The 25966-nt window shown below is 40.7% G+C and overlaps 1 protein-coding gene across 4 annotated transcripts in view; it reads left to right on the top strand.

Moving 5' to 3' along the window:
- Nucleotides 1–6199: 6199 nt before the first annotated feature.
- The window catches only part of MSH2 (mutS homolog 2), a 77905-nt gene continuing 58138 nt past the window's right edge, over nt 6200–25966 (top strand). For 3 of the 4 annotated variants that reach the window (XR_004287730.1, XM_032352039.1, XM_032352038.1), the window contains exons 1-6: nt 6200–6506; nt 16193–16347; nt 19944–20222; nt 21121–21267; nt 23984–24133; nt 25540–25673. Coding sequence is in view for 3 of the 4 variants with exons in the window: in XM_032352039.1 (XP_032207930.1) it covers nt 6296–6506; nt 16193–16347; nt 19944–20222; nt 21121–21267; nt 23984–24133; nt 25540–25673 (1076 nt within the window). In the remaining variant the exon portion in view is untranslated. The remainder of the gene's footprint in view (nt 6507–16192; nt 16348–19943; nt 20223–21120; nt 21268–23983; nt 24134–25539; nt 25674–25966) is intronic. The other variant, XM_032352037.1, reaches the window with a different exon arrangement.

Genomic DNA, 25966 nt, shown 5'->3' on the forward strand with positions numbered 1-25966 from the left:
CTGACTGGTGTGAGATGATATCTGATTGTTTTGATTTGCATTTCTCTGATGATGAGTGATACTGAGGATCATTTTCTATGTCTGTTGGCCATCTGTATGTCTTCTTCGGAGAAATGTCTTCATGTTTTCTGCCTATTTTTAAATTGGATTGTTTGGTTTTCTGTTGTTGAGTTATGTAAGTACTTTATATATTTTTGGATACTAACCCCTTATTGGATATCATTTGCAAATATATTCTCCTATTCAGTAGGCATTTAGTTTTGTTGATAGTTTCCTTTGCTGTGTGGAAGCTTTTTGTTTGGAGGTATAGTCCCAATAGTTTATTTTTGCTTTTCTTTACCTTGCTGGAAGAGACCTATCATTACAGCTAATGTTGGATAAATTACTTCCTGTGCTCTCTTCTGGGTTTTTTATGGTTTCAGGTCTCCTATTTAGGTCCTTAATCCATCTTGAGTTTTTTTGTGTGTATGGTGTAAGAAATTGGTCCAACTTCATTCTTTTGCATACAGCTGTCCAGTTTTCCCAGCACCATTTGTTGAAGAGACTGTCTTTTTCTCATTGGATGTTCTTGCCTCCTTTGTCAAAGATTGACCACATAATCATGGGTTTATCTCTGGACTTTGTATTCTGTTCCATGGATCTGTGTATGTTTTTGTGCTAATACCATACTGTTTTGATTACTATAGCTTTGTAGTATAATTTGAAATCTGGAATTGTTAACACCTCCAGCTTTGTTTATCTTTTTTCAAGATTGCTTTGGCTATTCAAGGTCTTTTGTGGCTCTACACAAATTTTAGGATTGCTTATTGAAGTCCTGTGAAAAATGCTGTTAGTATTTTGATAGGGATTATATTAAATCTGTACATTGCTTTGGGTAGTATGGACATTTTAACAATATTTGTTCTTCCAGTCCATAAACCTGGAATATCCTTCCATTTGTTTGTGTTACCTTGAATTTCTTTCATCAATGTTTGATAGCTTTTTTAAAGAAAGATTTTATTTACTTACTTATTAGAAGTAAAGGGAGAGAGAGGGAGAGCAAGGACGAGCAAGAGGGGGAAAGGGAGAGAGAGAATCTCAAGCAGATTCTGCGCTGAGTGGAGTTTGAGGAGGAGCTCAATCTCATGACCCTGAGATCATAACCTGGAGCCGAAACTAAGAGTCAGACAGACACTTAACCTACTGAGCCACCCAGGTTCTTATTTATTCACTTGAGAGAGAGAGACTGCAAGAGAAGGAACATAGGCAAGGGGAGTATGAAAGGGAGAAGCAGGCTTCCCGCCAAGCAGGGAGCCCAATGTGGGGCTCGATTCCAGCACCCTGAGATCATGACCTGAACTGAAGGCAGATGCTTAACTAACTGAGCTACCCAGGTGCCCCAAGACCTGTACTTTAAAAACTATAAGCAGGGTGCTTGGGTGGCTCAGACATTAGGTGTCTGCCTTTGTCTCAGGTGACAATCACATTCTGCTCAGTGGGGAGTCTGTTTCTCCCTCTCCTTCTTCCTCTGTGCTCTCTGTCTCTCAAATAAATAAATGAAATTAAAAACAAAATCTTTAAAGTGCAGGTCTTTCCCCTCTTTGGTTAGGTTTATTCCAAAGTATTTTATTATTTTTTGGTGTAATTGTAAATGGGATTGATTTCTTAATTTCTCTGCTGCTTTATTATTATATAGAAACACAATGGATTTATGTACATTGATTTTGTACCCTGCAATCTTACTGAATTATCAGTCCTAGGGCTTTTTTTTTAGGATTTTATTTATTTATTTGACAGATCACAAGTAGGCAGAGAGGCAGGCAGAGAGAGAGTTGGGGGAAGCAGGCTCCCCACCGAGCAGAGAGCCTGATGTGGGGCTTGATCCCAGGACCCTGAGATCATGACCTGAGCTGAAGGCAGAGGCTTAACCCACTGAGACACCCAGGCGCCCCCCAGTAGTTATTTTTGGTGGAATCTATATTTATAGTTTTCTATATGTAGTATTATGCCATCTGCAAATAATAAAGTTTTATTTCTTCCTTACCAATTTGGATGCCTTTAATTCTTTTTTCTTGTCCAGTTGCTATGGCTGGGACTTCCAGTGAGTAAATAAAAGTGGTGAGAGTGATGAAGTTTTGTTTTTCTTTTTGTTTTTTTTAAAGATTTTATTTATTTGACAGACAGAGGTCACAAGTAGGCCTGCCTACCGGAGGCCTTGCCCTTGCAGCTTGATCAATGTAGTCTTTAGACCAGCCATTAACATTAAGATAGTTGGGAGACTTTTTGGTGGGATGGCACAATACTGCTATCAATCATCTTTGTTAGTGAGATTTAGGACATTTGTAAGCCAAGGGAGACTCCTGTCTAGCAGGATTGTGATCCCTGCAAGTTAACTATTTGCTTATTGTTCTTGGCAGTCAGGGCTGCCTGAGGAATGCTTACACATATGACTGAGGGGGAGCGGATGGAGGGGGGGGTGCAAGGCGACAGCTTTTGCTTTGTCTTCAGCCAGCTTCGTGCTCCCTCATCAAGAGCAGACATCCTTATCTTGCTCCTGACCTGAGGGGTAAAGCTCTTAGTTTTTCACTATTGAGTATGATATTAACTGTGGTTTTTCATATGTGGACTTTCTTGTGTTGAAGTATGTTCCCTCTAAACCTACTTTGTTGAGGGTTTGTGTCATGAATGGATGTTGTACTTTGCCAGATGTTTTTTCTATACCTACTCAACTGATCACATGGTTCTTATCCTTTCTTTTATTGTTGTGATGTTTCATGTTGAGTGATTTGTGAATATTGACCACCCTTGCATCCCAGGAATAAATCCCACTTGATGATGGTGGATGATTTTTTTTTTTAAGACTTTATTTACTTATTTGCCAGAGAAAGAGAACGCACACACAAACAGGGGGAGTGACAGGCAGAGGGAGAAGCAGGTTCCTCATTTAGCAGGGAACCTGACATGGGAATTGATCCCAGCACCCTGGGATCATGACCTGCCTGAGCCAAAGGCAGATGCTTAACCAACAGAGCTACCCAGTTGCTCCAAGATTGCAAAATATTTTCAAAGCTATTACCTCCATTAATCCTCACATCAACCCTGGAGAAAGATCTTATTATTACCATGCTGCTTCCCTCTGAACTATTTAGGACACAAACTGGGAAATGGGGGAGAGATGAGGTGACACTCAAAGCCAAGTTATCATATAGAAGCAGTTATTGTGATCCACAGCCCATTCATTTACAAACATTTCCTGCATACCCAATAGGTGCCAGGCTTTATGGTCTACATGATGTGGGAAACAAAGGCAGAAGGAAATGTAGATAAAATTAAATGCCCTTATTACCTGCAGTCCTTTGACAAAAGGATCCTGAATCTTTAGCATATGAAAATCCTTTTAGAACTTCCTTTATCTTTACTCCCTTCAGCCCTAAGGTATATAATCAGTTATCCCTCATAATCCCAGGGCAGCAGGTGGCAGCAGGCAGAGAGCAGCTGCTCTTTCTGCCCATAGGTCCTGTCCTTGTGTTTTAATAAAATCTTTTTGCACCAAAGATGTCTCAGGAATTCTTTCTTGGCTGTCGGCTCTGGGCCCCACCAACATACCAACATTAAAAAAACTATATCACACAGATGAGTAAGCATACAGAATCTGGAGCAAAACAGAACTCTAGCTCTATCACTTATTGCTAACTCTGTAATCTTGGGCAAGTGACTTTATATCTCTATGTTTCCATTTCTTCATTTGTAGAATAAGTATAACAATAGGACGTAATACCTAGAGTTTCAAAGATTAAAACAGTAAACACATGTAAAAATAAGGAAAACACTTGATAGTCAATGAATGCTGATGAACAGTAGCCATTATCATTAACTACAAACATAAACACCCATTGGTGGCTTCTCTAAGTGCTCAAAGAAGCGAACAGGTATTTCTAAAACAATGCAGCGAATTTTGTTGTAATATGAATATGAAGAAGGTGGTACTCCAGAGGATAATGCAACTAAGTATATCTGCAGGAACTGGGCAGGTTTGACTGAGGATACTTTTGGGCCTGAAGAAAGAATGAATACTAGCAATTTGCTACACGAAGAGCAGGAAAGGGCCATTCCAGAAGAGGGACAATTTTGTGTTGGAGCTACAAGTGTCAAAAGAGAAGGGGAATTTATTTTAATTATAATTATTATTTTTCGGTAAGCTCTCAGCCCAGTGTGGGGCTTGAACCCAGGACCCTGAGATAAGTAGTCTTGTGCTCTATGGATTGAGACAGCCAGGCGCTGGGGAAGGGGAATTTACTGGCCCAGATTCCAGAGCTGCAGTGAGGCGGGGAGTACTGCAGGCTGTGGGGGATGTAAGTCTGTTGGAAAGTAGTCTGAAGTCAGATGATCCAACCTTCCTCTGTGTCCCAAGGTATTTGGATTTTCACTTGCAGGCCAGTGGTTTCGGAACTGAGCTGATTGTCAGACCTACCCAGAGAGGTTTGTATTTATTTTTTTTTTCCTAAGGTTTTGTCTGGGTATTTTAACAGCTAAGCGCCTCCGGATTATACATTGACCACTAATTCTTTTATCTGACAGAGAGATACATCACAGGTAGGCAGAGAGGCAGGCAGAGAGAGAGGGAGAAGCAGGATTCCTACGGAGCAGAGAGCCAGATGCGGGGCTCGATCCCATGACCCTGAGATCATGACCTGAGCTGAAGGCAGAGACCCAATCCACTGAGCCACTCAGTGGATTTTTTTTTTAAGATTTTTATTTATTTATTTGACAGACAGAGATCACAAGTAGGCAGAGAGGCGGAGAAGCAGGCTCCCTGCTGAGCAGAGAGCCCCGGTGCAGAATTCGATCCCAGGACCCTGGGACCATGACCTGAACTGAAGGCAGAGGCTTTAACCCACTGAGCCACCCAGGCATCCCACAGGGAGAAGTTTTTAAAAAGATCCCAATACCCCACCTTCAGAAATTCCAAGCCTTTATATGTGCATGGGGCCCAGGAATACCTTTGGAAAGCCCTCCCACTCCCACTCCCCAGTAATTCTGCTGCTGAGTCAGGGTTGGGGCCGCTTCCACAGGGTAAGTGTGAGCCAAACAAGAGCGTGCAATACCATTCCTAAGGCAGGTAACTGCAGGACACATCCTGACCTGTAGGTCTTTGCTCAATATTAAAAATAAATAAATAAATAAATAAATAAAATTCATCCTTTTTTTTCCACCGATACAGTTATCTTCTAACAGTTTACTACTGTTAATTTACTTACTGTATCATCTGACTTTATTTATTTGAGTGTAAACTGAACATTACTAGTGAACCTCAAATTCTAGAAGAGAGTGGCACATAGAAGGTCACATGTTTTTTAATCAATCAGTCATTTAAGGAGTGGAGGAAACAAGAATGTGGCTAGTACAGAACAATAAGGAGGCAATGGAAAAACCTGTAATTTTGATGTTGGTCAGTTTGCTTAACAAGGAAAAGGGAGAGAGGGGTGCAGTTTTTTAATTTTCAATTTTTTTTAATAGACAATGTATTTTTATCCCCAGGGGTACAGGTCTGTGACTCGCCAGGTTTACACACTTCACAGCACTCGCCACAGCACACACCCCTCCCAATGTCCATAACTCCACCCCCTTCTCCCAACCCCCCTCCCCCCAGCAACCCTCAGTTTGTTCTGCGAGATTGAGTTTCTCATGGTTTGTCTCCCTCCCGATCCCATCTTGTTTCATTTATTCTTTTCCTACCCCCCAAACCTCCCACGTTGCATGAACGTAGTGTTGTTACTTACAGGTGTACAATATAGTGATTCAACGATTCAGTTCATTAGCGCTCAGAGAGGAGGTGAAGTTTTTTAAAAAAATGTAGTAGGATGGGGAGAAAGGCTAGTTTTTCCTTGTTCTCGAGTTTCTTTCTGCTTTCACTCTCATGCTTCTGGGTACATAACAAACTAAGAACCGCCAGAACGGCCCACCTGGCCGCCTTCCCTAACTATGCATCCACCCAGATTCCACGCGGGCGCACCAGAAAGAAGCACCTGGACCTGAAATCTTTTCAGGATGGCCGTCTGCCAGGGTCGGCGCGCGACCTAGGTTTACGCATGCGCAGTAGGCAAGAGTCGTCAGCGTGCGCGGGAAGCTGGGCCGCGTCCGCTTATGATTGGCTACCGCGGCGGACTCCCACCCACCAAAAAGCAGCGGTGGGTGCTGATTGGACGTCTCAGCAAAGGCCGGACGCCGCACGGGAGGGAGGGAAGGGAGGCGGGAAACAGCTTAGGGGGTGCGGGGTCGCGCAGTTCCTTTTGGCAGTCAGCGGAGAGGTTCCGAAATGGCGGTGCAGCCGAAGGAGACGCTGCAGCTGGAGAGCGCGTCCGAGGTCGGCTTCGTGCGCTTCTTCCAGGCCATGCCGGAGAAGCCGACCACCACGGTGCGCCTCTTCGACCGGGGCGATTTCTACACGGCGCACCACGAGGACGCGCTGCTGGCCGCCCGAGAAGTGTTCAAGACCCAGGGGGTAGTCAAGTACATAGGGCCGGCAGGTGAGGGCAGGGACTGCGCGGGCTCCCCTCGGGCGGTGGGCAGCGAGCGGACTCTAGGGCAAGGAGTTACGGGGGCGGGGACGTCGGTGCCTCCCAGGGATGGCGCTTCTTCTGGCCGCTGCCTTGATCAACTGGGGCGCCATCCGCCCCTGCCCCGCCTCCGCCCTTGAGTCGGTCCTTTTGCAGCGGCCCCAGACCTGAACTAACAGGAGACACGGAAGGAACGTCCCCTCTGCCCGGCGTTTTAATACGTTAGTTGTTTTTTTTTTTAATTGCACAGCGGTCGCATGGGTGTCTGCCCGCGGCCCCGCCTTGGCCCGGTAGATCTCCCCGCAAACTCCGGCCCAGGAGTGAGATTTAAAATAGAAGGGGGCTTGGGAGAACATTTCATGTCGTCGGTGTGGTTTTGCCCACCCTCCACTTAACTCTGGTTCAGTGCCGGGATCTGGAACGGGTTGCTATTGATAGGCAGCAGTGTCAAGTGGTCAGGACCTCGGACTTGGAGCCACAATTCTTAGATTCGCGTCGCGGCGCCTCCGCTTAACATCTGTGACTTTGGACTAGTCACGTTTGTCTTGGCCTCAGCTCGGCTGTGCGGGCACCTCCGTAATGCAGCCGCATGTCTCTCGCATTATCTCTCCTTGTAAGGCTGCAGACTTTTCACACTATGTGAGCTAGACGTTCTAGAGGTTTCGTGTTGGTTGCTTTACTCCCCGGCACCGTTATGATGGAGCATTCTTCCATCATAACGGAGGGGGGGGGGCGGTGTAGTGAGGAGACGTGGGTTCTAGTCCTGCCTTTACCACATGCAGATGGAATGTTAATGTTTCATTCATCTGGCAAAAATTTATTGAGTGTTGCTGTGTCAGAGAGGGTTATGGACACTGGGAAAGACAGTATCTCTGCCTTCACAGAGCTCACTCTAGTGGAGAGCAAGGCAGAAATAATCAGTTATTGAAAGTGAAGAACTGTGGAAGTGTGTGCTCCATAGCAAGTTGTTGAAGAGGCCTAGAAAAGCAGGAATGGCAACGATTGGAGACCACAGAAGCAGCACTGGATGAGAATAAATTTCTCTTGCGTCTTGAAGGACTAGGCTTTCGCTCGGGAGAGGGTCTGAAAAAAGGCAGATTGGTGTCCCTGGAGCAGAAAACCGGGAGGAGGGTGGTCCAGGTGGGTGGGGTCAGAGGATCCAAGGCTTTTTATCCGTTGTGCTGAGTTGAAATTTTATGCTGTAGGCCCAGAAGTTGGATAACTTAAGTAAAGGTGGAGAGGTGTGTTGGATGTTTGGCTGTAAGATGGGGGCTCGGTTAGAAGGGGCAAGAGGAGAGGTGTTAGGTTAGGATCAATGAAGACCAGCCAGAGATAGTGAGGGATGGATGGCTTCATAGTTAATGATGGTCTAAGTCACTTTCCGGTTTTAAAGTTACTCAAGGCTAGTAAATGTAGTTGTCCTATTTTTGTATTATGCAGCTTAGAATAATTTAAGCATTTAAAATGATGTTGGGGCGCCTGGGTGGCTCAGTGGTTTGGGCTGCTGCCTTCGGCTCGGGTCATGATCTCAGGGTCCTGGGATCGAGCCCCGCATCGGGCTCCCTGCTCCGCAGGAAGCCTGCTTCCCTCTCTCTCTCTCTCTCTCTGCCTGCCTCTCTGCCTACTTGTGATCTCTGTCTGTCAAATAAATAAAATCTTTTAAAAAAAAAAAAAATAAATAAATAAAATGATGTAAAACGTTCTAAACATACTTATATGGTTCTGTAAATTGAATCACTGATTTTTTTTAAGCACCCATTAATGATTCTAATGTTTTTATTTTTCTAATTTAGATTATGAAATGAATAATGGATGCTAAGATTTACTGGGAAGGAATTTTAGTATGAATATCCAGTATCTTATATAGTGGAGTATAGACTTTTTAAAAAACAATTTTTCCTTTCATTGCTCTTGAAAGTTAAAATGTAGGCGTTTACTGGGTGCATTCCTAAGAATAATCTAGTCACTTCCTGTTCATATTGAGAATGGTGTTAACAGTGTTAACTTTTCAGAGATTAGCAAGTAAATGTGAGTTATTCTTAAGGATCTAGTTCTTAGGTTAAACATTTATGCCACACACACATTTTAGGTAAAAGATTGTCCTATTATATGTTCGGGTAGGATAGTAACAGTGAAATTTTTTAAATTAAATAATTATAGATTTTATTTATTCATTTGAGAGAGAGAGCACAAGCATGTGGAGAGGGAGATGGAGAGGGAGAAGCAGACTCCCCTGCTGAGCTGGGAGCCAGACAATGGGGCTGGATCCCGGGACCAGGAGATCATGACTTAACAATCTGAGCCACCCAGGCGCCCTGGATAATAACAGTTAGAAAAAGATTGATGGGGCACCTGGGTGGCTCAGTGGGTTAAAACCTCTGCCTTCGGCTCAGGTCATGATCTCAGGGTCTTGGGATGGAGCCCCACATTGGGCTCTCTGCTCAGCAGGGAGCCTGTTTCCCCTCTCTCTTTGCCTGCCTCTCTGCCTACTTGTGATCTCTGTCTGTCAAATAAATAAAATGAGAAAAAAAAAAAGGTTGATAATTTGTTACTAGAAACTGGCTGAAATAAGTGAAAGAGGGAGGTCCTTAAAAATGTCTTGGAGATCCCCAAAGTGGGTGTCTTGCGGTTTTCACTGTACAAGATGCAGTGTAACTGAGCATCTTTTTAAATAATATATGTTGGTGTGAGGCTGCGAATACTTGTTTATTGGAAAGAATTTTCCTTCATTTCAACATTAGACCATTTAGGTAAAGGGTTAACAAAACCTTTTTCTGTGCTTCTCTATTCCACCTGGTAACCCTGATCAAATTAAGGTTAGTTATGTTTCTAGGCAGCATTGCTTATTGAGAAATGACCCTAGATTGGTAAATTATGCCTGGACTGTAAGGCCTGATGAATTATAAATAACCTGATGAGGGTCACATGCACTTGCACTTGAGGCAAATCTCAGAGCCTCCGGCCTTTTCCCACATTCTTTAGCAGTCAAACTTGTCTCTGACTGTAGAAGACAAATTGTTAGAACTCTCTCAATTCCTGCCTTCAAGGATCCTTTTTTTTTTTTTTTTTTTTTAAGATTCTATTTTTTAATTTGACAGAGATCACAAGTAGGCAGAGAGGCAGGCTGGGGGAGAGGAGGAAGCAGGCTCCCTCCTGAGCAGAGAGCCCGATGTGGGGCTGGACCCCAGGGTTCTGGGATCATGACCTGAGCCAAAGGCAGAGGCTTTAATCCACTGAGCCACCCAGGCGCCCCAAAAGGATACTTTTTTTAATATAACAGGTTTGTTGAGATACTATTCACATACAGTATGATTCATGCATTTACTTTTGATTGACACATGTAAACATTTCAGTGTTCTGTTTTATAATTCAGTGGATTTTAGTATATTCACAAAGTTAAGCAACCATCATGGCAATACATCTTTTTTTTTTTTTTTTTTAAAGTAGGCTCCATGCGCAAGCCACACATGGGTCTTGAACTCAGCACCCTGAGATCAAGACCTGAGCTAAGAGTTGGATGCTCAGCTGACTGAGCCACCCAGGTGCCCCACCACAGTACATCTTACTTATTTATATATCCGTTTTTATTTTTTTATTTTTATTTTATTATTATTATTTTTTTAAGATTTTATTTATTTATTTGACAGAGAGAGATCACAAGTAGGCAGAGAGGCAGGCAGAGAGAGAGAGGAGGAAGCAGGCTCCCCGCCGAGCAGAGAGCCCCATGCGGGGGCTCGATCCCAGGACTCTGAGATCATGACCTGAGCCGAAGGTAGAGGCTTCAACCCACGGAGCCACCCAGGTGCCCCTATATATTCGTTTTTAAAGTAATCTCTACACCTAACGTGGGCTTGACCTCAAGACCCTGAGATCGAGTCAGATGGATGTTCTACCAACTGAACCAGCCAGGTGCCCCCACAGTAAATTTTCAAAACATTTTTGTCTGTCCCAAAAAGAAACCCTGTACCCATTAGCAGTCACACCCCCCGCTGTCCCCCCTCATTCTCCCAATGCTGGGCAACCACTAACCTCTCATCTATCTAGATTTCACTTACCCTGGACATTGCATAAAAATGGAATCCTAAGGGCACCTGGGTGGCTCAGTTTGTTAAGCATCTGCCTCAGGCTCAGGTCATGATCTCAGGGTCTTGGGACCAGGTCCTGCTTCTGGCTCCCTGCTCAGCGGAAAGTGTGCTTCTCCCTCTGCCCCTTCCCCTTGCTCATGCTTGCTTGCTGTATCTATCTCAAAGAAAGAAATAAAATCTTTTAAAAAATGGAATCATAAAATATGTGGTCTTCACTGACTTCTTTCACTTAATATTTTCAGGTTCATCTCTGCTATCAGTACTTCATTTCTTTTTATTGCCAAAAAATACTCTGTTGTATGGATATATCATATTTTGTTTTTACCCATTTGCCAGTTCACAGACATTTGGGTTATTTCTTGTACCTGTACTTTTTAATTTCATCTGTACCCATTTTTTCCTCCCTGTTGTGCCAATGAAGAGATGAGCCTTTTGCTGTGGTCTGGATCCCAATCCCCTCTTTCAGAGTTGGCTTTCTGTTTCCTCTCCTCTGGTTCATTCTACTGGCAGGTAGACTTACGTTTTTTAAGCTACTTTTAATCTTCAACATTTAATGATCACAGTATTATTTTTAAAAAGCCCTGTGAGATGGGTCAGTACCGAGCTCCAATTTATGGATAAGAAATCTGAGTCACTGAAAAAGAAAATTATTTGGGTTTTGCCTCCTTTTTTTTTTTTTTTTTTTTGGTCATAATTCAGCTTAGAAAGCATCTCCTGTTGGGAGCCTTTCTTGATTTCCCTGTTAAGACTGCCTGGTTAGCTGCCCTACCCCTTAGGTATTTGCTGCTCTTGGGCCTTCTTACCCTAGACATAGCATTTATTCTATCTGTTGCCTGTGTATTCCAATAGACTGAAAGCTCTTAGTAGAACCTGTGTTTTAAGCAGTGTCTTCCTCTGAACTCTAGCCCCTAGCATGATGCCCACATGTAGCAGACACATGGTAATTGTCATTTCAATGAGGTTGGGGGCTCCAAATTATTCTTGAAGCATCTTACATGAACCTGAGGCTATTCCTTCTGCTGTACCCTAGGTGGAGGCTGGGTACCTTTCTGTTCCTGTTCTCTTATTTTACACCACGTCAGTTTTACTTCCCAGCAGGTTAGATAAAGCATACAATGCCAGTCTCTTCACCAGGAACGTAGAGTAGCACTTTCAGTAATTAAGACTTAAATGCACCACCACCCAGTGTGTCACAAAAACTACTTTGAGAGAAATAGTAACTTCGCAGGATAACCTTGGCAGTTGGGTGGCTGGACTGTCTTATTAGCAATAGAGGTAGAGGAGGCCATGGGGGAGAGGAATCATCTCACTTGTCTCTTCACCCCACCAGCTCTTAAGAAATCACCACTGTTGTGACTCTGTGTTTCTGTTCAAAGTGTTGTGGGTAGAGGGACTCCTGGGTGGCTCAGTTGGTTGAGCGACTGCCTTCGGATCCGGTCATGATCCTGGACTTTAAGGATCGAATCCCACATAGGCTTCCTGTGCTGTGGGGAGTCTGCTTCTCCCGCTGACCTCTCTCCTTTCATATTCTCTCTCTCTCTCTCTCAAATAAATAAATAAAATCTTTTTTTAAAAAGTGGCAGTAGAAAGTTTTGACCAGTTTGCTCTGGACCCAGGTAGATTATATTGATGTGCAAAGTAGTTGGGTATAATAGGGAGGGGTGGGGCTTGTGGGTCTGAGAGTGCTTGTTCATCCTGTAATGGCATTCAGTATCAAGTACTTGAAAAACCCTGTGCTGGGCAGACAGTTCGCCTGGCATATCCTGGTTTGATTTAAGAGCTGTTTCAGAATTTTGCCAGACTAATCTTGTTTTTTCCCCCTCTCAGAATTGTTTTTGCTGAGTTGGATTTTACATTTTGCCTTTTAATTTAAAGGATGACATGAAAAACTTTTTGAAACTCACTATTGTATTTACTGGAAGTTGCTGGTAAAATTCACAGTGGTGTTTATCAGAACCTTTGGAAGAAATTCTCTGATTTTATATTAACTCTAGTTTGCTGCTTTTTTTTTTTTTTTTAAGATTTATTTATTTTAGAGAGAGAGCGAGTCTGTACTAATAGGAGGAGGGGCAAAGGGAGAGAATCTCTGGTGGACTCCACGCAGAACCAAACGTGGGGCTTGATCTCAAGACCATGAGATCATGACCTCAGCGGAAACCAAGAGTTGGACGCTTAACTGACTGAGCCACCCTGGTGCATGTGCTGTTTTTCTTGAAGTTTTTTTTTCCCCTTGTTTTTATTTTTATGATGTCTCATCTTTTGAATAATGTTACTCACAGGGAATTTAACTAGATGGGTTGGTAGGCTGACCAATCATTCTCATTTGCTTGGGACTGTGGGGGCTTCTGGAACACCAAACTTTCAGTATTTTTTTTTTTTTTTTTTTTTTTTAAAGATTTTATTTATTTATTTGACAGACAGAGATCACAAGTAGGCAGAGAGAGAGAGAGGAGGAAGCAGGCTCTCCGCGGAGCAGAGAGCCCGATGTGGGGCTCGATCCCAGGACCCTGGGATCATGACCTGAGCCGAAGGCAGAGGCTTTAACCCGCTGAGCCACCCAGGCGCCCCTTTTTTTTAAAGATTTTATTTATTTATTTGACAGAGAGCTCACAAGTAGGCAGAGAGGCAGGCAGAGAGAGAGAGAGAGGAGGAAGCAGGCTCCCTGCTGAGCAGAGAGCCCGATGCGGGACTCGATCCCAGGACCCTGAGATCATGACCTGAGCCGAAGGCAGTGGCTTAACCCACTGAGCCACCCAGGCGCCCCCAAACTTTCAGTATTAAAACTGGGAGAGTCTCGGGCAAAATGGTAAGAGTTTTAGGCAAAACCAGGAAGTAATTTAGATAGGGCTGACCATTCCACTCAGGTTCTGATCCTGAGTGTTAGTTGGGAGATACGAGCCTGTTGCAGGCTGGAGGCCTTCAGTCTTGCCCATGCCTCAGAACGTGAGTACAGACCTTGTTGAATGGGATTCTAGAGTAAACGTAATTCTCATGCAACTTGCTGTCTAAGCGCAACCTAAAGAAACAGCAGTCACATGGTATTCAAGTCTGTAAGAAAATGTGACTGTTATTAACTTACTGAGTTGAAATTGGTGTCCTAAATAGTGTTTTGCTCCAAGTTTGAACTGATTGACTGTATTTTATTTTATTATCATTTTTTAAAAAATTTTATTTATTTATTTATTTGACAGATAGAGATCACAAGTAGGCAGAGAGGCAGGCAGAGAGAGAGGAGGAAGCAGGCTCCCTGCGGGCTCGATCCCAGGACCCTGGGATCATGACCTGAGCTGAAGGCAGAGGCTTTAACCCACTGAGCCACCCAGGCGCCCCTGATTGACTATATTTTAAAGATAGGGAGATTTCAGGAAAAAAGTTTCATATTTTGAGCTGCTTTTTGAAAATTCTGCGCAGTTGAAAACTCTGGGTATAAAGATCCCATGGGGATCTCTAACATAGCCCTTTACCCCAATGTGCTTTTCCTTCTTTTGTCACTGTTCCGACCACTCTATATGATCTCTTTTGAAGCCACCTGCCATGTCAGGTCTATTGCTCTTCCTTTGCTTGTTTGATACTTGCCTGGTTGCTATAGATATTTGTTTGCCAGTCCTGGGTGAGGTACAGAATGTTCTAGGGAAGAACCTTAAGAGAGGCAAGATTTCAGCCCTTTTTCAGCATGTCACACAGTGGGAATTCTTGCTAGTACTTGTAACTAATGAAAGAGTTGTTGGAAGTATCACCTGTGCTTAGCTGTACAAAACAGTTGCCTTATGTCATTTACTTAATCTTTATGCTTGTTTGTATTTGATATTTGTACTTGGCATGATCTATTATTAAATTTAGGTTAAACTTTTAATAAGATCCAGAATTGTCAGAATAATCTACAAGTATTAGCTTTTTTTTTTTTTTTTTAAGATTTTATTTATTTGACACAGAGAGGGAACAGAAGCAGAGGGTGTGGGAGAGGAGAAGCAGGCCTCCCACCAAGCAGGAGCCTGATGAGGGGCTCAATCCCAGAACCCTGGGATCATGACCTGAGGGGAAGGCAGACACTTAACAATTTAGCCACCCAGATGCCCTAAGAAGTATTACCATTAAGTGAATAATCAGTATTACCTCTGCTGAATGAAACCCAGTGTTGTAAGAATCCACATGCCTCCAAACATTGACCGGTGTCTGCTAGAGAAGCAAGATTGTTCCCAGTTGAAAACCATTGATCTAAAATAAAGACCAAAAGTTTGAAAACTGTGTTGATTGGAGAGGGGAAATAGATGCACTCATACTTTATGGATGATGGTGCTAATTAGCACAGCCAACCAAGGAGAATATTCTGGCAGTATTTATCAAAATCACTCACATTCTTTGACAAAGTCCAGTTGGGGGCTTTGTCTTACAGATGTGCTCACCTATTTGGAGAGTGAAGCATGTACAAGATTGTGCAGCGTTGTTGTAATAGTAGAGACTGGAAACAACCTGTATGCCCATCAGTAAGAGACTAATTAAATTATAGAACATCCTCAGAGTCATTGGAATGTTTGCAGCTGTAAACAGAAAGAAGCTGATTGTAATGATGGAACAACCTCCAAAATATATTCAAATGTTAAAAAAAAAAAAAGCCAAGATACAGAACAGTGTTTGTAGTATGTCCTTATTGATGTAAGAGAGGAACAAAGTAATGCTTGTATGTGTATAGCTTGTGTTTGGGAATATATTTTATAAACTGATAGCACTTGGCTGGTGAATTGGATATGTAGGGGATCATTGGTGAAAGGGAAGTCCTTCTTTTTACAGTACTTCTTTGAACCTTTGAATTTTAACCTGCGTTACCTAGAACATTTTGCAGTGAATAATGACATACATTTTTATGGGCCTTTCAGGAAACGTTTAATTACATATAAATACTGTATAGTTACAAGATTTTTATTCAAAATTCTGAGAAACTAATTATAAGAAAGGACAGGTAAGTTTAGCTGGATACGCATTTACTCTTTTTTACCTTTGATACGAGGCTCAATCCCAGGACCCTGGGATCATGGTCCAAGGTGAAGGCAGACACTTACTTAACCAACTGAGCCACTCAAACGCCCCTGTCTTTGTATTATTTTCTTCCTCTTCCTCCTCCTCCTCTTCTTCTTCTTCTTTTTTAAGATTTTATTTATTTATTTATTTGAGAGAAATCGTAAGAGAGAACATGAGTGGGGAGGAAAGGGAGAAGTATGTTCCGTGCTGAGCAGGGAGCCCTGCAATCCCACGATCCCAGAACAGGACCTGAGTTGAAGGCAGACACTTAACTGACTGAGCCACCCAGGTGCTCCTATATTTGTATCTTTTTAATTTTCATTTTGATGCATAGGTTCCACAGAAAAAGGTTGGGTGCTACATCTATTCATTTTTTTATACCCTTCAACTGAGATGAGTAGTAAGTACTTAACAGTTTATTGAAGGAATGAATTACTGAGAGAAGAATGTAGCTTTGCTTTTGGGGGGGGGGGGCGCCATCGTGTTAGGTACCTGAACACTTAACCACTTTAAATCCTCAAATGTGTAATATGTATTTTTAATATTTTTCTTTAGGAACAAAGACCTTGGAGAGTGTTGTGCTTAGTAAAATGAATTTTGAGTCTTTTGTAAAAGATCTTCTTCTAGTTCGACAGTACAGAGTCGAAGTTTATAAGAATAGAGCTGGAAATAAGGCCTCAAAGGAGAATGATTGGTATTTGGCATTTAAGGTAATTATCTTCCTCTTTAATTTGGTTATTATTTTTAAGAGTAGAAAAAATAAAGATGGGAGGGACTTCGCTTGTGTGTTTTAATATTTTAATCAGGTTGTGATAAAATGCTTTGAGAAATATTCTTCAGCATGTGGTTTTTAAAATCATGGTTTAATAGCAGTTTAGAAATTCAGTAAATCCTTACTAGGAGTATGAATACGTGAAGCTTTGTCAATATCCCTGAAACCTAAATAAGAAAATAGATTTTATGTAAAATTGAATACCAGCATTAAACAAAGATTTGATTTTGTTTTTAAAGTAGTATCACACAGATTAACTGTATCCCAAATACCTCATTTACACACTTTTTAAAGATTTTTATAATTTTTATTATTATTTTTTAAGATTCTATTTATTTGAGAGAGAGACACAGTGTTAATAGGAGGGGCAGAGGGAGAAACAGTCTCAAGTAGACTCCACACTGAGCATGGAGCCTAATGCAGGGCTCCATCCTAGGACCCTGAGGTCATGACCTGAGCTGAAACCAAGTAGGATATTTAACAGACTGAGCCACGCAAGCACCCTATTTTAATTTTTTTTTTTTTTTTGATGATTTATTTGAGAAAATGCTCAATAGCAAATTAGGGAGGAGGCAGAGAGAAAGAATCTCAAGCAGACAACCTGCTGAACATGGAGCCCCAGGCTACCTTGGGATCTTGATGTGAATGGAAGTTGAGTCCCAAGCTTAACAGGATCAGCCACCCATGTGTGTGCCCTCCTCTTTTTTCTCAAATTTTCTTTTTTTTTTAAAAAAAACTTTATTTATTTATTTATTTAAGTAATTTCTACTCCCAGTGTGGAGTTTGAATTTACAATCCCGAGATTGAGTCATGTGCCAGCCAGGAGCCCCTCATTTGTACACATTTGTAATGTCTTTGTATCTTTCTATATGCTTTTCTCTTCCATTAAATGTGTAATTTTTTATAAGTCAGGATCTTTGTTTAATGGTAATCCTATTCCTTGGTGTCCCTAGAAAGGCTTATTGACGTGCGTATTTTACGCATTCGTGGAGATAGTAGTGCTGTTTTGTTTGCTATAATGACTAACTTCGTTGTTAGTCTCTAAGGTCCTGTTTTTGGTTGTTCAACTGCAGTGCCTGTGGGGAGTAGGTTCTAAATAAATACTGGAATAAATTAATGGCAGAATGTTGTTGGGGAGCAAGATTTATTCTTGAAAGGGAATAAATGTGTGATAAGGGTGACTGTGCTCTGGGCTTACAGTCAGCATATATTCTTTATTTTCTTCTCTTGTCTCTCTGGGTGTCCTTGGCAGATTTCCCAACCTTCTCCTGTATCTGTTTCTCCATAAACAGTAAAATTAGGTTTTTTTGGATGCTTTCCAACTTGAAAGTCCTGTGATTTTTTTTTTTTTCCCCTTATGAGGTTTAATAGAATCCTTTAACATTTGATCTTGGTACTACCCCAAACATAATTTTGTTCAATTCTTGTTTCATAGTGTGTCCTCCTCCCCCTGCCAGCCTTTGTAAGTGTAGACATTTACTGAAGATAATATCTGGGAGAATATAGCATTGTACATTATAGAGTTCCCTGGGGATTTTCATTGGTGTTTTACTGAGAACAGTGGGGCTTTTACTTAGAGTGTTAGCCTAGGTCTTGAAAGATTTTAATAGAAAATTAATAGAAAGATTTTAATAGAAATCACCACAAAGTGATGTTTTCTATTTCATTCTTCATAGAGCTCAATTAGTTAACACCAAAATGTGGACTCCTAAGTGTACAAGAGATTACCATGATTATCAGCCCATCACACCTTACGAGGCTATACTATATCCAGATCCTTAAAGATGAATTCTTAATGCCTACATTTTAGGTCAGGGGGATGTTTTTTCAAATATATATCTTTATCAGATTAAAAAGGTGTTATCTTCATCCTGACATTTTAAGTTCGGATCTAAAACTGCATAAACTGATTTATCTTTACATTTTTTTAGCTTATTGAGTCTACAATAAAGTAATAGTGATATTTAAAATAGTTGATTTCTATGATTGATTTCTTTTGCATGTTCTCAGTGGTATGTTCAGAGCAGGAAAAGACCTTGGATACCATCTAGTTCACAGATTACCAGTCTTTATCATTTTCAAAGACCCTCAAGAACACAATTTTATTAGGTACTGGTTCAGAGACTTTTTTAAAGGTGTGTTTCCTAATCTGTACAAATCCAAAGTATATATGTAAAAATATGATGTTTACATTTTGTAATTGAATCATTGCTTTTAAAATTTGAATGCAAGATGCTTTCTCCATTTCATTTTTTAAAAAAATTTAAAGAGGGCCTGGCTGGCTCTGTTGGTACAGCATGTGACTCTTGATCCTCAGGATCGTGAGTTCAAACCCCATATGGCCATGGAGCCTACCTTTAAATAATACTAATAAATAAAATATATGTATATTTTTTTAAAGATTCTAAGTCACAGCGCCTGGGTGGCTCAGTGGGTTAAAGCCTTGGCCTTCGGCTCAGGTTATGATCCCAGGGTCCTGGTATTGAGCCCCACATCGGGCTCTCTCCTCAGCAGGGAGCCTGTTTCCCCCTCTCTCTGCCTGCCTCTCTGTCTACTCGTGATCTCTGTCTGTTAAATAAATAAATAAAATCTTCAAAAATAAATAAAGAAAGAAAGAAAGATTTAGTCATCTCTGTACCCAACATGGGATTCAGACTCATGACCTGACATCAAGAGTCCCATGCTCTTCTGACTGAGCCAGCCAAGTGCCCCCCTCCATTTGATTTTTGATCCAGATTTTAATCAACAATCCATAGTTTTAAAATATTTAGATTCGTATTGTAGAAAAATAAATTTTATCATGATCATACTGATAAAAACCTTCAGGAACTTTGGACACCTAAATGATAGTGTGTATAATCCAGATGCGGGATTTCAAATTGAAAATTTGTTCTTTTTTTAAAAATTATATTTATTGGGGCGCCTGGGTGGCTCAGTGGGTTAAGCCGCTGCCTTCGGCTCAGGTCATGATCTCAGGGTCCTGGGATTGAGTCCCGCATTGGGCTCTCTGCTCAGCAGGGAGCCTGCTTCCTCCTCTCTCTCTCTCTGCCTGCCTCTCTGCCTACTTGTGATCTCTCTCTGTCAAATAAATAAATAAAATCTTTTAAAAAAAATTATATTTATTTATTTGACAGAGAGATCACAGGTAGGCAGAGAGGCAGGCAGAGAGAGAGGAGGGGAAGCAGGCTCCCTGATGAGCAGAGAGCCGGATGTAGGGCTCAATCCCAGGACCCTGGGATCACGACCTGAGCTGAAGGCAGAGGCTTTAACCCACTGAGCCACCCAGGCACCCTGAAAATCTGTTCTGATAAATTTATTTTTAGATCTGATCAAATGTCATGAAAATAATTGGAAAAAACAGGGAGGATACTTTATAGAAAATGAGATTAGAATAATTAGAATATATTGTTATAAACAGTTTTTCTAAGAGAACATTTTGTTAATGAAATTGGTCAAGGTTGGGTAATGTTTGTTTGTTAGTAAAATTTTAAGTACGTTCAATAGTTCTGAAAATTTTTCTTTATTTTTTTTAAGGCTTCTCCAGGCAATCTTTCGCAGTTCGAAGACATTCTCTTTGGTAACAATGATATGTCAGCTTCCATTGGTGTTGTGGGTATTAAAATGTCTACAGTTGATGGCCAAAGACAGGTCGGAGTTGGGTATGTTGACTCCATACAGAGGAAGCTAGGACTTTGTGAGTTCCCTGATAATGATCAGTTCTCCAACTTGGAGGCTCTCCTGATTCAGATTGGACCAAAGGAATGTGTTCTACCAGGAGGAGAGACTGCTGGAGACATGGGAAAACTGAGGCAGGTAAGGGAATCAAGTTAGTGATGGAGGAGAATCTAAGCCTATGAAAGACTCATTAACATAACAAACACCTTTATTTAAAGAAAAAAAATAATTCAGAACTCAACTTTTTTTTTATCTAAGTACAGTAAGGTATTTTCAGGATAATCTTGGTGTTTATCTTTCACAGAAACTTTCTATCTTTGAGGACACTATGGGTTTATCAAATAAGTAAGATGTAAAGCTTCAGGGTTATTTTTTGATAGTTCAAGTGGAACTTTTAGTCTCTTTTACTGAGTCTTTTTTAAAAATTCTGATTGTATTGTTTGGGTAAGTGTATGCTTTATTTAGGTATCTTTTTTCTTTTTGTGGGCTTCAAATGCCATAGGAACTGCTTGGGAAAAAGTAAAACTATGATGGGCATTGTTAGCATAGGTTAGTATTTAAGCAACTTTCCACAATTACTTATTTTGTTTAGAGTTTTTACTGTTGAAACTATTTTTTGAAAGCTTTATGTGAAAATAATTTTAAATTGTCATGGAAACATAGATTTTAAAAATACATGTTTATAAATTACCAGTATCTTTCACATTATATAAAAACTTAATGTGGGCTAATAATTGGTTAAGCTGTTGTTACTGTAATTATGGTATATAGTTTTTTCTTATTTTTAAAAAAATCCTTTTCTTGGGGCACCTGGGTGGCTCAGTGGGTTAAAGCCTCTGCCTTCGGCTCAGGTCATGATCCCAGGGTCCTGGGATCGAGTCCTACATTGGGCTCTCTGCTCAGCAGGGAGCCTGCTTCCTCCTCTCTCTGCCTGCCTCTGTGCCTACTTGTGATCTCTGTCTGTCAAATAAATAAATAAAATATTTTTTAAAAAATCCTTTACTTGAAGTAATTTAAATTATTTCTTGTAAAATAGGTTATTCAGAGAGGAGGAATTCTGATCACAGAAAGAAAAAGAGCTGACTTTTTGACAAAAGATATCTATCAGGACCTCAACCGGTTGTTGAAAGGCAAAAAGGGAGAGCAGGTGAATAGTGCTGTCTTGCCAGAAATGGAGAATCAGGTATGTGGATTAAAATACAAATTTACTCTTACATATAAATTGTATAAATTATAATCATGACTTTTAGAAGGCTACTTGTTTCATCTCTCTCAAAGTCTAAACTATGGATCATTGATACTAAGTTTATTTTTACCGTGAGGAAGCTTGTGAAAAACTTAAGGAAATTACTAGAAAAATTAAAACAGTCTTAAATATAATCACATTATATTTATACACATATGTCTTTGGGGACAAGAAAGAGTTTTATTGATTTCACGGGAAAGAGCCTGATCCTGGACGAGATAGTATAGTGGTTGTAGGAGGGAAAAGAGACCTATCGCAGCATTATAATGTACAAGTTCTGGGTTCTTTAATTAATTACTTCACTTTTTTGAGAGGCAGTTTCATTGTTTGTTAAATAGATAATCTTAAAGGATTGTTACAAAGATGAGGAAGTAATAAGGGTGAAAGTAAATATAGTATGTAGCGCATAATAAATATTACATTTAAACAGGCTAAAAGAATAGCACTAGTTATGTATGTTTAGTGGTAAAAATGAATATGGAAATAATGTAATTTCTTAGAGAATTTTCAGTGGTTGAAGTGTTTCTTTGTTCATATCTTTGGGGTGGGTATGGTTTGAGATGTACTCTTATGTATTTAAAAATACTTTGGAAGCTCTTACATGATAATTTGGTGGATCCCTGATAAGTAAAATGAAAAATTCTATTGTATGCTTTAAAAAGAACAAGCTTGGGACCTGGGTGGCTCAGTGGGTTAAGCCTCTGCCTTCGGCTAAGGTCATGATCTCAGGGTCCTGGGATAAAGCCCCGAATCAGGCTCTCTGCTCAGCAGGGAGCCTGCTTCCCCCCTCTCTCTCTGCCTGCCTCTCTGCCTACTTGTGATCTTTTTCTCTGTCAAATAAATAAAATCTTTTAAAAAAAGAATAAATAAAAGAACAAGCTTTATGACTTAGAACTCTGAAAGTAGAGTTAGAACTAGAATGAACTTGGACTATTAATGATACGGGATTTTGTGGTGATTTACTGTTGTGTAATAGTTTGATTCTTATAAACTTAAGTAATTATTTGAATGTTTGTGTGTGTGGCACAATCAAAAGCCAGTATGTATAAGTAGTAATACTGGTATTAGAAACTTACTTCTTGAAAATATAAAGAAACTCTTAGGGTTACTAACAAGTGTTTTTATCTGTGTGGTGACTGACATTGCAGGAAATTCTGACAGTCTTAGGCATTTGCTGGAGTTTGGTAAGGACACATAGATGACTGTTTTCGATTAGGGAAAATAAATTACAAATCACAATCTAATACCAAGTATATTTTACTTAATTATTATTTTTTAATTTTTTTAAAAAGATTTTACTTATTTATTTGACAGATCACAAGTAGGCAGAGAGGCAGGCAGAGAGAGAGATGGGGCGGGAAGCAGGCTCCCCGCTGAGCAGAGAGCCTGATCTGATGTGGAACTCGATCCCAGGACCCTGAGATTATGACTTGAGCCAAAGGCAGAGGCCACCCACTGAGCCACCCAGACGCCCCATTTTATTATTTTTAAAGATTTTATTTATTTATTTGGCACAGAGAGAGAACAAATGGGGGAGGGGCAGAGGGTAAGGGAGAAACAGAATCCCCACTGAGCTGGGAGCCCAGTGAGATGTAGTGTGCTGGGTGATGTGATGTGGGGTGCAATGCGGGGCTCCATCCCAGGACCCTGAGATCATGACCTGAGCTGATGGCAGATGCTTAACTGACTGAGCCACCTAGGTACCCTTAAGTATACTTTAATATGTAGGATTTGTCTTTGGGCTATCAGTTTAATGTCCGGAAACTTCTTATGTTACAGTAATAACAGACAGTTTATTATACTTATTTATTTACTTTCAAAAGATTTCATTTATTTAGAGAAGGGGTGCTCTGATGAGGAGAGGGGCAGATAGAAAGGCAGAATCTCAGCAGACTCCATGCCGAGTGTAGAACCCCATGTAGAACCCCACTGAACCCAATCTCAGGACCCTGAGATCATGATCTGAGCCAAAATTAAGAGTCAGGCATTTAAACTGACTGAACCACCCAGGTACCCTGAAACTTCCTATTAAATACACGTGTAGGAAAATGCATATATCGTAAGTGTATAACTGGAATTATCATAAATTGCAAATACTCAAATAATCAGTGTCCATGAGACAAGATAGTACCAGTACCTCAGTGACCTTTTTATGCTTCCTTCTAGTCATTACCCTACCAAGGATAACCCTGGTTCTCAACTCTTACAGCACAGATTTGTTTGGCCTGTTTTTAATAGTCTATATTAATGGAATCATGTAGTTTGTAGCCTTTTGTGCTGGTTTTCTTTTGTTTAGTATTATGTTTGTGAGATTTATCCATATTGTCATGTGTCTCTGGGTTGTTGGTGCTTATATGCTTTTTTGTGCAGTATACCATAGGGGTGAACTTACCACACTTGGTAGACATTTGAGTCATTTCTGCTTTCGGGTATTGTAAATAGTGCTACTGTTAAAGTAAATTTTCACTTTCTAAAAGTCGTTTTCTAATCTTAAGCGAGATTTATTTAAACTCTTCTCGTTTTCTTGATTTAGATTGGGAAGGAAGACCAAGGAAAATGATCATGTTTAGAATTTATTTCCATTTTGCCTTCTTTTTTTTTAATCTCTAGGATTCTAGTGATAGAATCTTTTCTTTTAAATTCTTAATCTTAGGTTGCAGCTTCATCATTGTCTGCAGTAATCAAGTTTTTAGATCTCCTATCAGATGAATCGAACTTCGGACAGTTTGAACTGACTATGTTTGACTTCAGCCAGTACATGAAGTTGGATATTGCAGCAGTCAGAGCCCTTAACCTTTTCCAGGTAAAACAAACAAACAAAACACATGGATTAAAAATATTGAGTGGTAGGGGTGCCTGAGTGGCTCAGTGGGTTAATTAAGCCTCTGCCTTCACTTTGGGTTGTGATCTCAAGGTCCTGGGATCCAGCCCCACATTGAGCTCTCTGCTCAGCGGGGAGTCTGCTTCTCCCTCTCTCTCTGCCTGCCTCTCTGCCTACTTGTGATCTCTGTCAGGTAAATAAACAATGTTAAAAAAAAATTTTTTTTTGATGGTTATAAGATGTTTCCTTTGTTGTATACTGAAGAATACTGTTAAGGAACTTAAATATTTTAAAATATTATAGTTAGATAAGCAGTTTTTAAAATTTTGCTAGTTGCCACCTGTATAAGTAGTATTTGTCCTGGGTTTATGACTGGTTTTATCACAGCAGTTTTTTAAAAATTACAGTTTAAGAAGTTTTATGTCTAGAACTGTAGTATTATTAAGTGGTTTTGGTTTATGGAAAATACACTACGGAAAATACAGATTAATGGTTGAAAATTTGATTTTAGGAAGAGGGTTTTTTTGTTTTTTAGAAAAAATGTTTATTTCTTTGCTTTGCTTTAATAGCCACCAGAAAGACTTCCATTTCCTTTCATGGACCCTGTGTGCCAGTTATTTTGGCTGTCAACATATGGCCGTGGCAACACATGTGAATATGTATCATGCATTTATACACACATAAATACATTTTAAAGCACTGTGAGACATAGGCTAGGCTTCCACCCAACTGGGGGCCTCTAACGTGCCATGTTCAAGTGATCACTGGTTTGCTTTATCCAAGACTTTCAACGGGCTTTTTCTGGCCTTTAGTCCCAGTTCCCCAGAGATGGGTTAGAATGACAAAATGGGACTTTGTTTTTTAAGATTTTTATTTATTTACATGAGAGAGAGAGCACACGAGCCTGAGCACAAGCAGGGCAGAGGGAGAAGCACAAAGAATTTCTAGCAGATTCCCCGCTGAGCAGGGGGCCTGATGCAGGACTCTGTCCCAGGACCCTGAGATCATGACCTGAGCTGAAGGTAGACACATAACTGACTGCGCCACCCAGGTGTCCCAAAATGGGACAGTATTTAAAGTGAGGTCACCATACTTTGGAGGTCATAAAAGAATGGAAATGGGATGTGCTAGGTTAAACAAGGGGTGGCATCTGAGAAGCTACTGCTTTGACTATATGGATTCAAAATACTCAGGTGCTGCAGTATAGACTGACATCCAGCCTGACAGTGACCCAGCTGAGGAAGAGGAACCTTTGTGCAAATTTCTCATTTAGTATTTGAAGAATACTAGTGTTCTTATTTCTAAAATTCTTTAATTCTTTTTCACGGCACAGTAAGGTTTTTACTAATGGGCACGCCATTCTTCCTGCTTTGTTTTTTGTTTGCTAGGGTTCTGTTGAAGATACTACTGGCTCTCAGTCTCTGGCTGCACTGCTGAATAAATGCAAAACCCCTCAGGGACAAAGACTGGTCAACCAGTGGATTAAGCAGCCTCTGCTGGATAAGAACAGAATAGAAGAGAGGTATATTTCTCATGTATGCTCCTATAAGCTTTAAGTAACTTCTAATTACTCCAGGATTATGCCACTTACACTAATATGCAAATTTGCTCCTATATTTTAGCATCCGACTGCGCAGAGAGCTACCTACGTAGTAGTACAGTAGTAATGACTCAGATTGATAGAATAAATTAGTTTATTAATTACTGTTTTTTCCACTATAAAAAAAATAAGGTTTTATTATGAAGATGGATGGATAGTGTTTCAAACCATGAACTTGGGAGCCTGGGTATCTTGGTTCAAATTATGGCTCTCCC

The sequence above is a fragment of the Mustela erminea genome, chromosome 7, assembly GCF_009829155.1.
Source record: "Mustela erminea isolate mMusErm1 chromosome 7, mMusErm1.Pri, whole genome shotgun sequence".
Lineage (NCBI taxonomy): Eukaryota > Metazoa > Chordata > Mammalia > Carnivora > Mustelidae > Mustela > Mustela erminea.